General features: G+C 35.2%; 4 protein-coding genes across 4 annotated transcripts; all 4 read left to right on the top strand.

Moving 5' to 3' along the window:
* Nucleotides 1-4,201: 4,201 nt before the first annotated feature.
* On the top strand, nt 4,202-5,093 carry LOC148880882 (norbelladine synthase-like). The gene is made up of 2 exons (XM_088961975.1): nt 4,202-4,476; nt 4,639-5,093. The coding sequence occupies exons 1-2, from the start codon at nt 4,290-4,292 to the stop codon at nt 4,944-4,946; spliced, it is 495 nt and encodes a 164-aa protein (XP_088818101.1). The 5' UTR covers nt 4,202-4,289; the 3' UTR covers nt 4,947-5,093.
* A 1,009-nt stretch (nt 5,094-6,102) lies between these two features.
* Nucleotides 6,103-6,795, top strand: LOC148880881 (S-norcoclaurine synthase 1-like). The gene is made up of 2 exons (XM_088977470.1): nt 6,103-6,358; nt 6,584-6,795. The coding sequence occupies exons 1-2, from the start codon at nt 6,103-6,105 to the stop codon at nt 6,793-6,795; spliced, it is 468 nt and encodes a 155-aa protein (XP_088833596.1).
* A 3,999-nt stretch (nt 6,796-10,794) lies between these two features.
* On the top strand, nt 10,795-11,774 carry LOC148880880 (norbelladine synthase-like). The gene is made up of 2 exons (XM_088961934.1): nt 10,795-11,051; nt 11,214-11,774. The coding sequence occupies exons 1-2, from the start codon at nt 10,865-10,867 to the stop codon at nt 11,519-11,521; spliced, it is 495 nt and encodes a 164-aa protein (XP_088818060.1). The 5' UTR covers nt 10,795-10,864; the 3' UTR covers nt 11,522-11,774.
* A 1,167-nt stretch (nt 11,775-12,941) lies between these two features.
* Nucleotides 12,942-13,915, top strand: LOC148880879 (norbelladine synthase-like). Its single transcript, XM_088962961.1, has 2 exons — nt 12,942-13,234; nt 13,426-13,915. The coding sequence occupies exons 1-2, from the start codon at nt 13,030-13,032 to the stop codon at nt 13,707-13,709; spliced, it is 489 nt and encodes a 162-aa protein (XP_088819087.1). The 5' UTR covers nt 12,942-13,029; the 3' UTR covers nt 13,710-13,915.
* Nucleotides 13,916-14,612: the final 697 nt, after the last annotated feature.

Below are 14,612 nucleotides of genomic sequence, written 5' to 3'. Positions count from 1 at the left end.
TGGAAATCTGGTCCAGTTCAAATATTCAATTAATCCCACACTGTATGTGCTTAGGGTCTCACCCCGGTAGCTAAGACAAGCCACCCCAACCGACTTGGTGGCACCACAGTGTCAGCCTTGTGAGGATAGGTCTCCCCAGACTGACCCACTGGCTGTGAACATTCTAAACAAACCCGAGTCTCAATAAGTGTCCAGTTTAAGGGTATTACACAGAAACATACCAAGGGAACATGAATCAAATATGTACTTTTATTCACTTACAATAAACTCATAAAGTACATCAATTTTGATTGAAGCTAAGGGCATACAAAACTGTCTAACAGTTTGCATACATTCACATACACAGCTATAAATAATACTACCAAATAGCAACAAAACTAAAGAAAACACATGAGAACAAGTTTGCATTATTGTAGTAGATAATTTAATTCCAACAATAAAGAAAAATAGAGTAGGAAAACACATCAGAATCTCACCAGTCACGAATGCAATGTGTAGCTTAGTTTAGCGGTCCACAGGCCAACACTCACTACTTGAATCCTACCAACACCGGAATTACTCATGTTTCCACGAAAAACTTCAAAAAAACCATCTACACTCACAATACGTATCGTTAAACATTAGAGAGAATGACTGTTCAGCCCATAATCAGAATTTCTAAGCCCAAAATACAATTAAGGTGGATGCTAGCCTCGGAATTGATGCTAAATTCGGGCCGGGCATTAATGTATAAAATGCGGTTTTTTGACATTAGGATGTTTAATATAGCTCTGGAATCTGCATGTGCATGTCAAAGTTTGTGTACAGATGTTGCCATTGCCATTCTTTCAGGCTTGCACTTTTTTATTTGTTTTAAGTGATGTTTGGCATGTATGATCATCAATTCCACTCACCTGATTTTTCAAAAACCGGTGATTTGTCAAAAGTCAGCCATTTTGGTTATTTGTGTCATTTTACTCTTTGGCAGCCAATATTTTAAAAATCATCTTTGATAATGTTTGGTATTGATTATCAAGAGTGATTATTTTTCTTTGAAATTATTATCTCATGTACTACACAATCATGATTTAGATAAAATCTAATTGTGTAAATGGTATATCCACCTCTAATAGTTTAAATTACATTTAATAGTATTTTTAATTTTTATAAAAAAATTTTAGTGAGGGAGAGTTGTTTAGATGGACAAAATTGTCCTCTTAATAATGACATTTTGTGATTAAAACCGTCAATGTCTTATTTATCTAAAAAATAAAAAAGCATGAATAAATATTTGGGAAAATTCCCATAGGTACCATGTACTTTAGGCCAAGTGTCAATTTAGTACCCAAACTTTAAAACACGACAATCTAGTACCCAAACTTTCATTTTGTGACAATTTAGTACCCGGTGTTAATTCACCGTCAGTTAGAACACAAAAAGATTTAAATACCCTTCAACTATTTCGAGTAATGCATGAATTCTTTATTGAAATTAAAGATATGACTAATATATAATATTAAAGATATGTGAATTAAAAGATCAAGACTATTTAGTAAGTATCCTAGTCAATCATAGTCTACCAAGTTGTTAAATGAAAGATTTTAAGTCCATAAAGACTAGAAGATTCAATTTGAAGCTCCTTGATTTTCTGCCATTTTGGGCTTCCTCAATTTTTATGGGACATGAGTCTTTTTGGTTTCCCATCTTTCATTGTCAAATAGAAAAAGACCCTCTTGTGGTATAGCAATCTTTGAAAAGCTTGAAAGATCTTCTAAAAGGACTTGCCAAATAGACCCTAAGTCTTCATTCATAATTACCCCAAGGGAATCATATCTATTATGATGTGGACAATGTTTTCGAACCGTTGTTAACCCAGACGGTCGAACCGTTCAAACCAGAAACTGTTCAGGCAACCAGTTCCGTTTTACTCCAAACCCAGTCTTTGGTAAAAAATCGTTGAATTAGTCTACGAACCGTTGACCAAGATGGTTTGACTGTTGAACTATTCAACCTAGAGAACGGTTTGTAGTATATTACATTGACAAGTTAGAGGAAGAATGGAAAGAGAAGAAGGTCTCTTAGATCTGAGATCTACTAGAGAGAGAGATCAGTTGAGGGATGTGTGAGATAGTGAAAAAGATTTGAGAGATCTCACATTTAGAGATCTGGGAGAGCAGTTTAGAATCTAGATGAAAGATCTGAGAGAGAGAGCGAGAGAAAGAGAGTGAACTATGAGACTGAGAGAAATCTCAAATCTACTTTCATTGTTGCCGCTATTGTCGTTGTAGTTCGCCATCGCCATCGCCGTTGTTGTCACCACTACAGCCTGCAAGTGACCTCCTCCTCCTCTTCATTCTTCATCTTCTTCTTCTCTCTCTCTCTCTCTCTCTTTCTCTCTCTCTCTTTCTCTCTCTCTCTCTCTCTTTCTCTCTCTCTCTCTCTCTTTCTCTCTCTCTCTCTCTCTCTTCTCTCTCTTCTAAACTCTATCAGCCATTGAGTGCTTCTCACATCTCTCTCATTCTCAAACAATCAAAACTTTTTTCTCTTGTATTTATATGCATCTTACCCTAATATTCCTATCTAATGAGTAAGATGACATATCACCAGTTACAATATTTAAACCGTTCGAACCATTTGATCCGAACGATCAAACCGATGACCCAAAAACCAGTGGCCAAAACGTTTTTGTTTCCAGGTCGGTTTTAAAACCTTGGATGTGGATGGAGTTTTTAGTTCTTTACAAGCATCTTAAGACTTTTTAAAAGCCCTTTAGTGATCCTTTGTAGTGTTTCTTTTATATTTGTTGAGCACACTAATAAAAGAAGAAAAATGACTTAATTAGGTTTGGATCGAATTATCCTTAATTGGGTTTCAGGTCATATTTGGATTCGACCAAACCCATGCCTACACAACCCACCAATAGTGATGATCATGAGTCAGGTTTGGTTTTCTACGAGTAGTCAATAGCCTTGAGGCCTACCTAGGCCTAATAAAACATGTTCGATTTTGTTCCTGGGCCAAGCATCTTGGCTGGCCCATAAGAATATACAGGATTTGTATTTTAAAACAAATAAAGTTTTAGCTTAATTTTATAATCAAACTACAAAAAATAAGCTTCAAGAAATTGTAAAAAATATATTTAACTTTATTTTGTGTATATTAATATATTATACTATATATGTTCGATAAAATACTATGCCACATATGAAAGATTCTATACAATTACCACAAAACATTAAGATACTATACAAATAAATAGACATTATAGATATATTATAGTATATATTATAAACATACATATAACTTCTAGGATGGGTTAGGTTTGTCGGACATAGGGCTTAATTGGCCTGAGCCCAACATGTATTATGTACAGGCTTGATACGAGTCTGATCTAGACAAAACTTGAGAGAAACTTGACTTCCTTAACCCAAGAATTTGCAAGCCAAGAAGTTCATAAATGATCATCCCTACCTATCAATATCCTAATCCCATTTCAATTCTTATTTGTTTTTATTGACCGATAATATATTAGAGATGTGCTTAAATTTACAAACGTGAGAAATTTAACATCCTTGGCCCAAGAATTTGCAATCCAAGAAGTTTAGGCTTATCATAAATGATCATGAATGTTTATCTGAAATTGCATTTGCCTATCCGTACTTCTCTCTCTATCTTTGCACCGATATGGAGCTTTTGTCATCATGGCCTTAGCCATATCAAAAAGATAGACGGCCAAAACAAATAGACTGGTCTACATCATCGGCAAATGGACCGCCTACAGTACAGAGCTGCCAGCCGGTACAGAACAGCTATTTGGTTGGAAATTGAACAATTCATGTCATGTATTCCTATTCTCAATTCAAGTCTTCGGGCTGGCTCTCTTTTGTTGTTATCGCCGCATCCACACGCTATCACAAACCTACCTATACTTTTGGAATTTTTAGTAATTTGATTATCATATAATCAATGAGAGGAAAAGGAGTCAAACGAATCCGTCGGCTAAGACTTATCCAAAACGTGCTTGATAGTTGCCAAGTTATTGCATGGTGGGAGTTAGCACAATTCAAACTTTGGTGGACTTGCATGCAGAGAATCGTCGAAGTTTCTGAAAGTTAATGCTGTACAAGAGAGACAACAAAATACAAGTAAAAATTAAACAAAGACGAAGATCTATCTCTACATACCATACCTAGAGTAGATATATAAAAAGGCTACTAGTTACAGATCAATCAAACACACCTTACATCCAAAACTTGTTCGAAGAGCTTAGCCTTTAATTTGTTTATTTGCATCAATTTTGAATTAACAAGATGATGACTGCGCGTGTAACTAACGAGATGGAAGTAGGGGTGCCTGCAGATGATGTGTGGGCTGTGTATGGCTCGCCCGATCTGCCCAAACTCTTCGTCCAACTAATGCCCCAAGTTTACAAGAGAAATGATGTTCTTGAGGGTGATGGAACGGTCGGCACTGTCATTCTCATTGAACTCGACGACGGTATATTGCCCCAAGTTTACAAGAGAAATGATGCTCTTGCATTATCCTTTAATTTCTTCTTCTTTTCATCATTTTATTTATTGCATTAATGAATGAATTGAAATATTTCTTATTAATCCATGATGGTTTAATTTGATACTTAAATATAATTACTGGTTTCAGCGCTTCCTGAGCCACGTATATGGAAGGAGAAGTTCATAAAGATTGATCATCAAGAACGTGAGAAGTTGGTCCGAGTGATTGAAGGAGGATTTCTTGATATTGGGTTTCGTTCATTCGATATTATCTTCAAAGTCATAGAGAAAGACGCCTCCTCATGCATCATTCAATCCACCACTGCCTTTGAACTCGACGACAAGTTTGAAGACAATGCTAACCGTATTACCGCTGGTACTTTGTGGTGGGTGGCCAAAGCAATTTCAAACTATGTCATACAGAACAAATACAAATCCAAGGGCGACAACAACTAATCTATTTATTGGCGGAATTTTATGATTCTTGATTCCTGTAATTTATTTCTTCATTTCTTAGAAACAGTTAATAATTCCACTATTAGATCTACTCCTCTCTGTTGAGTAGTTTTCGAGTCTGTGTCCGTCAAAAGTTTGTGTTCTCCTCTGTACGTGTTGATCGAGTAGTTCTCGGGTCTGTCTCTCAGATGTTTGTGTCTAGAGTCGCCATTTACATAAAATGGTACTTTGATTTTGAGGCTAATGCCGTTCTTTTGTAGTTGCAAATTTTAATTTATTTGTCTAAAATATAAATGTAATTCAATAATTCGTTATACATGTTTGAAAGCCAGCTGCATGTTCTATTATAGTTAGGAAAATAAACAACAAGTAGAAAAGCCAAACAAATTGAGAATGGTTCCATGGGATAATTGAATCATTCGAACCTGTGTATTTATAGGTGAAAAGTACAGTGTATAACAATAGTTGGAGAGAATTAGATAACATTGAACTCTATAAAATAGAGATTTTCTTAGATTTAAACTCTATCTAATAGGATCTATCTAGTTAATTGAGTTCTATCTCAATCTAGATAGAATTACATATGTAGGTGGAGATCTATCTAATGACATAGTAGCTCCTGATGATGTGACAGTAAGGTTATCCTCAATAATTGTTCTGGGATGAGCTAAAGTTTGGAAAACTAGGTGGCATTTTATAAATTTCAGAGATTGGAAAATTGATTCAACCCAAACAAGTAAAATTTTAAGAGCCTCTTTGAAAAGTTAAAAAACATATATATACTCCTTTTCAAATTTCGAAGGGAAATAATAGCTTTTTATTTTCCATAAATATATTTATCTACATAAATAATTTTCTAAAAAGCGAATAGCCTAAGTAGAAAATCCACTCACATAATGTTGATAGTTTAATCAGAAATTTGAGAAACTAAGGACATCGAAAAAACCGGGACCAAGTCTTAATTCAATGTATGTACACGTGATGAATGACGCGAGGCATTATTATTTGCCTTACAAAGCCATCATCATGTACAAGTTGGGAGCGTCTAATTGTTGGCAGAGATCTGAATTCGGATTTTTTAATATATTAGTACTCACTATTCGCTTTCGTTGTTACTACATCGCAACTGCTTCCAAATTATATTTTTATTTTCTAGATGAAAAATCAACAAAGACAAGCCTTATCTCCAACGCGTTTTTTCTTTCCGACAAAATCTGAAAAACCCGAGTCGCCGAAGTTGATCAGACGACAAGACAATGGGAAAATACAAGTCAACGATATTTGGGCTGTGTATAGCTCGCCGGAGCTGCCCAGACTCTTCGTCCAGCTTATGCCCAGTGTCTACAAGAAAATTGATATTCTTCAAGGTGATGGAACGGTCGGCACTGTCTTATACATCGAACTCGCCGACGGTATATGTGTGTTTTTATATATTTTTCCTTTCTTCTTGCTTTCAGAAAGCATTATTTGATGAATTGAAGGGATTAATTAGAATCCAGAACCCATTTCAAAAGAGAATATATATATATATATATATATATATATATATATATATATATATATATAAATATTTCTTAATTAACCAGGAGCTCTACCTTTCGTGTTCTTAATTTATATATGATTAATCAATATTTCAGGGTTACCGGAGCCACGTACATGGAAGGAGAAGTTCATAAAGATTGATCATCAACACCGGGAGAAGGTAGTCCGACAAATTGATGGAGGATTTCTTGATATGGGGTTTCGTGTGTTCGATGTTATCTTCAAAATTCTAGAGAAAGACGCCTGTTCATGCATCATTCGATTAATCCCACACTGTATGTGCCTAGGGTCTCACCCCGGTAGCTGAGACAAGCCACCACAACCGACTTGGTGGCACCACAGTATCATCCTTGTCAAAATAGGTCTCCCCAGACCGACCCACTGGCTGTGAACATTCTAAACAAATACGAGTCTCAATAAGTGTCTAGTTTAAGGGTATTACACAGAAACATACCAAGGGAACATGAATCAAATATGTACTTTTATTCATTTACAATAAACTCATAAAGTACATCAATTTTGATTGAAGCTAAGGGCATACAAAACTGTCTAACAGTTTGCATACATTCACATACACAGCTATAAATAATACTACCAAATAGCAACAAAACTAAAGAAAACACATGAGAACAAATTTGCATTATTGCAGTAGATAATTTAATTCCAACAATAAAAAAAAAATAGAGTAGGAAAACACATCAGAATCTCACCAGTCACGAATGCAATGTGTAGCTTAGTTTAGCGGTCCACAGGCCAACACTCACTACTTGAATCCTACCAACACCGGAATTACTCATGTTTCCACGAAAAACTTCAAAAAAACCATCTACACTCACAATACGTATCGTTAAACATTAGAGAGAATGACTGTTCAGCCCATAATCAGAATTTCTAAGCCCAAAATACAATTAAGGTGGATGCTAGCCTCGGAATTGATGCTAAATTCGGGCCGGGCATTAATGTATAAAATGCGGTTTTTTGACATTAGGATGTTTAATATAGCTCTGGAATCTGCATGTGCATGTCAAAGTTTGTGTACAGATGTTGCCATTGCCATTCTTCCAGGCTTGCACTTTTTTATTTGTTTTAAGTGATGTTTGGCATGTATGATCATCAATTCCACTCACCTGATTTTTCAAAAACCGGTGATTTGTCAAAAGTCAGCCATTTTGGTTATTTGTGTCATTTTACTCTTTGGCAGCCGATATTTTAAAAATCATCTTTGATAATGTTTGGTATTGATTATCAAGAGTGATTATTTTTCTTTGAAATTATTATCTCATGTACTACACAATCAGGATTTAGATACAATCTAATTGTGTAAATGGTATATCCACCTCTAATAGTTTAAATTACATTTAACAGTATTTTTAATTTTTATAAAAAAATTTTAGTGAGGGAAAGTTGTTTAGATGGACAAAATTGTCCTCTTAATAATGACATTTTGTGATTAAAATCGTCAATGTCTTATTTATCTAAAAAATAAAAAAGCATGAATAAATATTTGGGTTAGTACCCAAACTTTAAAACGCGACAATCTAGTACCCAAACTTTCATTTTGTGACAATTTAGTACCCGGTGTTAATTCACCGTCAGTTAGAACACAAAAAGATTTAAATACCCTTCAACTATTTTGAGTAATGCATGAATTCTTTATTGAAATTAAAGATATGACTAATATATAATATTAAAGATATGTTAATTAAAAGATCAAGACTATTTAGTAAGTATCCTAGTCAATCATAGTCTACCAAGTTGTTAAATGAAAGATTTTAAGTGCATAAAGACTCGAAGATTCAATTTGAAGCTCCTTGATTTTCAGCCATTTTGGGCTTCCTCAAGTTTTATGGGACATGAGTCTTTTTGGTTTCCCATCTTTCATTGTCAAATAGAAAAAGACCCTCTTGTGGTATAGCAATCTTCATTCATAATTACCCCAAGGGAATCAAATCTATTATGATGTGGACAATGTTTTCGAACCGTTGTTAACCCAGACGATCGAACCATTCAAACCAGAAACTATTCAGGAAACCAGTTCTGTTTTACTCCAAACACAGTCTTTGGTCAAAAATCATTGAATTAGTCTACGAACCGTTGACCCGGATGGTTTGACTGTTGAACTATTCAACCTAGAGAACGGTTTGTAGTATATTACATTGACAAGTTAGAGGAAGAATGGAAAGAGAAGAAGGTCTCTTAGATCTGAGATCTACTAGAGAGAGAGATCAGTTGAGGGATGTGTGAGATAGTGAAAAAGATTTGAGAGATCTCACATTTAGAGATCTGGGAGAGTAGTTTAGAATCTAGATGAAAGATCTGAGAGAGAGAGAGCGAGAGAAAGAGAGTGAAATATGAGACTGAGAGAAATCTCAAATCTACTTTCATTGTCGCCGCTATTGTCGTTGTAGTTCGCCATCGCCATCGCCGTTGTTGTCACCACTACAGCCTGCAAGTGACCTCCTCCTCCTCTTCATTCTTCATCTTCTTCTTCTCTCTCTCTTTCTCTCTCTCTCTCTCTCTCTTTCTCTCTCTCTCTCTTTTCTCTCTCTTCTAAACTCTATCAGCCATCGAGTGCTTCTCACATCTCTCTCATTCTCAAACAATCAAACCTTTTTTCTCTTGTATTTATATGCATCTTACCCTAATATTCCTATCTAATGAGTAAGATGACATATCACCAGTTACAATATTTAAACCGTTCGAACCATTTGATCCGAACGATCAAACCAATGACCCAAAAACCAGTGGCCAAAACGTTTTCGTTTCCAGGTCGGTTTTAAAACCTTGGATGTGGATGGAGTTTTTAGTTCTTTACAAGTATCTTAAGACTTTTTAAAAGCCCTTTAGTGATCCTTTGTAGTGTTTCTTTTATATTTGTTGAGCACACTAATAAAAGAAGAAAAATGACTTAATTGGGTTTGGATCGAATTATCCTTAATTGGGTTTCAGGTCATATTTGGATTCGACCAAACCCATGCCTACACAACCCACCAATAGTGATGATCAGGAGTAAGGTTAGGTTTTCTACGAGTAGTCAATAGCCTTGAGGCCTACCTAGGCCTAATAAAACATGTTCGATTTTGTTCCTGGGCCAAGCATCTTGGCTGGCCCATAAGAATATACAGGATTTGTATTTTAAAACAAATAAAGTTTTAGCTTAATTTTATAATCAAATTACAGAAAATAAGCTTCAATAAATTGTAAAAATATATTTAACTTTATTTTGTGTATATTAATATATTATACTATATATATTCGATAAAATACTATGCCACATATAAAAGATTCTATACAATTACCACAAAACATTAAGATACTATACAAATAAATAGACATTATATTTATATTATAGTATATATTATAAACATACATATAACTTCTAGGATGGGTTAGGTTTGTCGGACAAAGGGCTTAATTGGCCTGAGCCCAACATGTATTCTGTACAGGCTTGATACGAGTGTGATCTAGACAAAACTTGAGAGAAATTTGACTTCCTTAACCCAAGAATTTGCAAGCCAAGAAGTTAATAAATGATCATCCCTACCTATCAATATCCTAATCCCATTTCAATTCTTATTTCTTTTTATTTGTTTTTATTGACCGACAATATATTAGAGATGTGCTTAAATTTACAAACGTGAGAAATTTAACATCTTGGCCCAAGAATTTGCAATCCAAGAAGTTTAGGCTTATCATAAATGATCATGAATGTTTATCTGAAATTGCATTTGCCTATCCGTACTTCTCTCTCTCTATATGCACCGATATGGAGCTTTTGTCATCATTGTCTTAGCCATATCAAAAAGATAGACGGCCAAAACAAATAGACTGGTCTACATCATCGGCAAATGGACCGCCTACAGTACAGAGCAGCCAGCCGGTACAGAACAGGTTGGAAATTGAACAATTCATGTCATGTATTCCTATTCTCAATTCAAGTCTTCGGGCTGGCTCTCTTTGTTGTTATCGCCGCATCCACACGCTATCACAAACCTACCTATACTTTTGGACTTTTTAGTAATTTCATTATCATTTAATCAATGAGAGAAAAAGGAGTCAAACGAATCCGTCGGCTAAGACTTATCCAAAACGTGCTTGAGAGTTGCCAAGTTATTGCATGGTGGGAGTTAGCACAATTCAAACTTTGGTAGACATGCATGCAGAGAATCGTCGAAGCTTCTGGAAGTTAACGCTGTACAAGAGAGACAACAAAATACAAGTCAAAATTAAACAAAGACGAAGATTTATCTCTACATACAAGTAGATATATAAAAAGGCTACTAGCTACAGATCAATCAAACACACCTTACATCCAAAACTTATTCGAAGCGCTTAGCCTTTAATTTGTTTATTTGCATCAATTTTGAATTAACAAGATGATGACTGCGCGTGTAACTAACGAGATGGAAGTAGGGGTGCCTGCAGATGATGTGTGGGCTGTGTATGGCTCGCCCGATCTGCCCAAACTCTTCGTCCAACTAATGCCCCAAGTTTACAAGAGAAATGATGTTCTTGAGGGTGATGGAACGGTCGGCACTGTCATTCTCATTGAACTCGACGACGGTATATTGCCCCAAGTTTACAAGAGAAATGATGCTCTTGCATTACACTTTAATTTCTTCTTCTTTTCATCATTTTATTTATTGCATTAATGAATGAATTGAAATATTTCTTATTAATCCATGATGGTTTAATTTGATACTTAAATATAATTACTGGTTTCAGCGCTTCCTGAGCCACGTATATGGAAGGAGAAGTTCATAAAGATTGATCATCAAGAACGTGAGAAGTTGGTCCGAGTGATTGAAGGAGGATTTCTTGATATTGGGTTTCGTTCATTCGATATTATCTTCAAAGTCAGAGAGAAAGACGCCTCTTCATGCATCATTCAATCCACCACTGCCTTTGAACTCGACGACAAGTTTGAAGACAATGCTAACCGTATTACCGCTGGTACTTTGTGGTGGGTGGCCAAAGCAATTTCAAACTATGTCATACAGAACAAATCCAAATCCAAGGGCGATAACAACTAATCTATTTATTGGCGGAATTTTATGATTCTTGATTCCTGTAATTTATTTCTTCATTTCTTAGAAACAGTTAATAATTCCACTATTAGATCTACTCCTCTCTGTTGAGTAGTTTTCGAGTCTGTGTCCGTCAAAAGTTTGTGTTCTCCTCTGTACGTGTTGATCGAGTAGTTCTCGGGTCTGTCTCTCAGATGTTTGTGTCCACATGTGGCCATTTACATAAAATGGTACTTTGATTTTGAGGCTAATGCCGTTCTTTTGTGGTTGCAAGTTTTAATTTATTTTTCTAAAATATAAATGTAATTCAATAATTCGTTATGCATGTTTGAAAGCCAGCTGCATGTTCTATTATAGTTAAGAAAATAAACAACAAGTAGAAAAGCCAAACAAATTGAGAATGGTTGGATGGGATAACTGAATCATTGAACCCTGTGTATTTATAGGTGAAGAACTACAATTTGAGTAAAACAATAGATGGAAAGAATTAGATAACATTGAACTCTATCAAATAGAGTTTTTCTGATTTAAACTCTATCTAATAGGATCTATCTAGTTAGTTGAGTTCTATCTCAATCTAGTTAGAGTTACATCTATAGATAAAGATCTATCTAATGACATAACAGCTCCTGATGATGTGATAGTAAGATTATCCTCAATAATTGTTCAGGTTCACATCGCTCTATCGTGAAATTAAATAAACTAATAAACTTTAATATAGGCATTGTGCAGACAGGATGAGCTAAAGTTTGGAAAACTAGGTGGCGTTTGATAAATTTCAGAGATTGGAAAACTGATCCAACCCAAACAAGTAAAATTTTAAGAGCCTCTTTGAAAAGTTAAAAAACATATATATATATTCCCTAAATATATTTATCTACATAAATAATTTTTCAAAAAGCGAACAGCCTAAGTAGAAAATCCACTCACATAATGTTGATAGTTTAATCAGAAATTTGAGAAACTAAGGACATCGGAAAAACCGAAAAAAGTTCCGGTTCCCGGGTTTTATGATCCATCCAATCCGGGACCAAGTCTTAATTCATTGTATGTACACGTGATGAACGACGCGAGGCATTATTATTTGCCTTAGTACTCACTATTCCGTTTCGTTGCCTTAGTACTCACTATTGGGAGCGTCTAATTGTTGGCAGAGATCTGAATTCGGATTTTTTAATAGATTAGTACTCACTATTCCCTTTCGTTGTTACTACATCGCAACTGCTTCCAAATAAACATATTTTTATTTTCTAGATGAAAAATTCAACAAAGACAAGCCTTATCTCCAACGCGTTTTTTCTTTCCGACAAAATCTGAAAAACCCGAGTCGCCGAAGTTGATCAGACGACAAGACAATGGGAAAATACAAGTCAAAATTAAAAGGGGCACATCACATATTAATTGCACTATTCGCGTGTATAAAAGGGGCACATATCAAACGAAACTTTACATCCAAAACTTGAACAATTTTCTTTCTTAATTTGTTTCTTTGTCTGAATTATTGCAATTGCATCATGCCAAGAAAGAAAAAGATGATGATCGGACGTGTAGTTAACGAGATGGAGGTAGGCGTGCCTGCTGACGATATTTGGGCTGTGTATAGCTCGCCGGAGCTGCCCAGACTCTTCGTCCAGCTTATGCCCAATGTCTACAAGAAAATTGATATTCTTCAAGGTGATGGAACGGTGGGCACTGTCTTACACATCGAACTCGCCGACGGTATATATGTGTTTTTATATATTTTTCCTTTCTTCTTGCTTTCAGAAAGCATTATTTGATGAATTGAAGGGATTAATTAGAATCCAGAACCCATTTCAAAAAAGAATATATATATATATAAATATTTCTTAATTAACCAGGAACTCTACCCTTCGTCTTCTTAATTTATATATGATTAATCAATATTTCAGGGTTACCGGAGACACGTACATGGAAGGAGAAGTTCATAAAGATTGATCATCAACACCGGGAGAAGGTAGTCCGACAAATTGAAGGAGGATTTCTTGATATGGGGTTTCGTGTGTTCGATGTTATCTTCAAAATTCTAGAGAAAGACGCCTGTTCGTGCATCATTCGATCCACCACTGCTTTCGAGCTCGATGAAAAATTCGAAAGCAACGCTAATCTTATTTCTGCTGGTAATTTATGGGGAGCGGCCAAAGCAATTTCAAACTATGTCATTCAGAACAAATGATTCTTGATTGGCGTCCCTTTAATTCTTGGATACTTTCCTCTGTTTTAAGTACTACTTGAGTCGTCAGTGTGTATCAAGTTTTGTATTCGGTAACAGGATGTTGTTTGTCTATATAAAAATAAAACAGTAACTCAGTGTGTATAAAATGCAATTCAATAATTGATCGGAATTCTGGAAATCACAAAAATTTCGGTTGCATATTAAAATTTCTAAGTTGAGTGCTTTCTCCGTTAATGCAATTAAATGAGTAGATACATTATTTAAGTGTTTTTTTTTAATTTGTGCCAATGATTTCACTCTGTTTGTTATTGATGACAAAATAAATAAATAAAATAAAATAAAATTCCGTCGATTCTACTCCACCCCTTTCTCTCAAAGACATGGAGAAAATGATAGGACGTCTAATATCAGGCCCATGTACAGTTCATCAAAGCTCAAAGGTAGAGGTAAAACTCAGGTTGAGTTGGATTGTGTTCATGTTAATAACCCAACCCTAATTCGTGAGTCGACCAAGACGGGATATATACCAACCTTAATAATAATATTATCTAGGTGACTAACATGTGATTTAATGGTTTATATATATAAGTTTGATTAGGTTTATGAGTTTCAAGTACTGTTTTCAAAATCGGACCGGACTGGAAAAATAAGGAATACGGTTACTTGATCGGTTCTGTTTTCCTTCAAAACTATTTTTTTTTCTCCCAAAATTATTGATTTTGATCAACAAACCGCTGAACCGGCTGATTAATTGTTCGAACTGTTCGAACAGTTTTGACCATTTTTTTATTTTTTTATTTTTTTGTCAGAATGAACTGCTTAATCAGGTCGAACTGTCAGACCATTCAAACCGATAACCATACCCCTGAGCAGTTGGATCACCGATTCGTTTTTAAAATCCAT

This window comes from Nelumbo lutea, chromosome 1 (assembly GCF_056320005.1).
Source record: "Nelumbo lutea isolate HS-2025 chromosome 1, American lotus-T2T, whole genome shotgun sequence".
Taxonomy (NCBI): Eukaryota; Viridiplantae; Streptophyta; class Magnoliopsida; order Proteales; family Nelumbonaceae; genus Nelumbo; species Nelumbo lutea.
The sequence above is the reverse complement of the archived record's forward strand: the minus strand, read 5'-3'. Positions and strand labels throughout refer to the sequence as shown.

Bases quoted from the DNA above. Each gene is read 5' to 3' on its own strand.
- LOC148880879 (XM_088962961.1), top strand. From the start codon at position 13,030: ATGCCAAGAAAGAAAAAGATGATGATCGGACGTGTAGTTAACGAGATG. The intron at 13,235-13,425 runs GTATATATGTGT...TCAATATTTCAG, and splicing joins ACACATCGAACTCGCCGACG to GGTTACCGGAGACACGTACA.
- LOC148880882 (XM_088961975.1), top strand. From the start codon at position 4,290: ATGATGACTGCGCGTGTAACTAACGAGATGGAAGTAGGGGTGCCTGCA. The intron at 4,477-4,638 runs GTATATTGCCCC...TACTGGTTTCAG, and splicing joins TCTCATTGAACTCGACGACG to CGCTTCCTGAGCCACGTATA.
- LOC148880880 (XM_088961934.1), top strand. From the start codon at position 10,865: ATGATGACTGCGCGTGTAACTAACGAGATGGAAGTAGGGGTGCCTGCA. The intron at 11,052-11,213 runs GTATATTGCCCC...TACTGGTTTCAG, and splicing joins TCTCATTGAACTCGACGACG to CGCTTCCTGAGCCACGTATA.
- LOC148880881 (XM_088977470.1), top strand. From the start codon at position 6,103: ATGAAAAATCAACAAAGACAAGCCTTATCTCCAACGCGTTTTTTCTTT. The intron at 6,359-6,583 runs GTATATGTGTGT...TCAATATTTCAG, and splicing joins ATACATCGAACTCGCCGACG to GGTTACCGGAGCCACGTACA.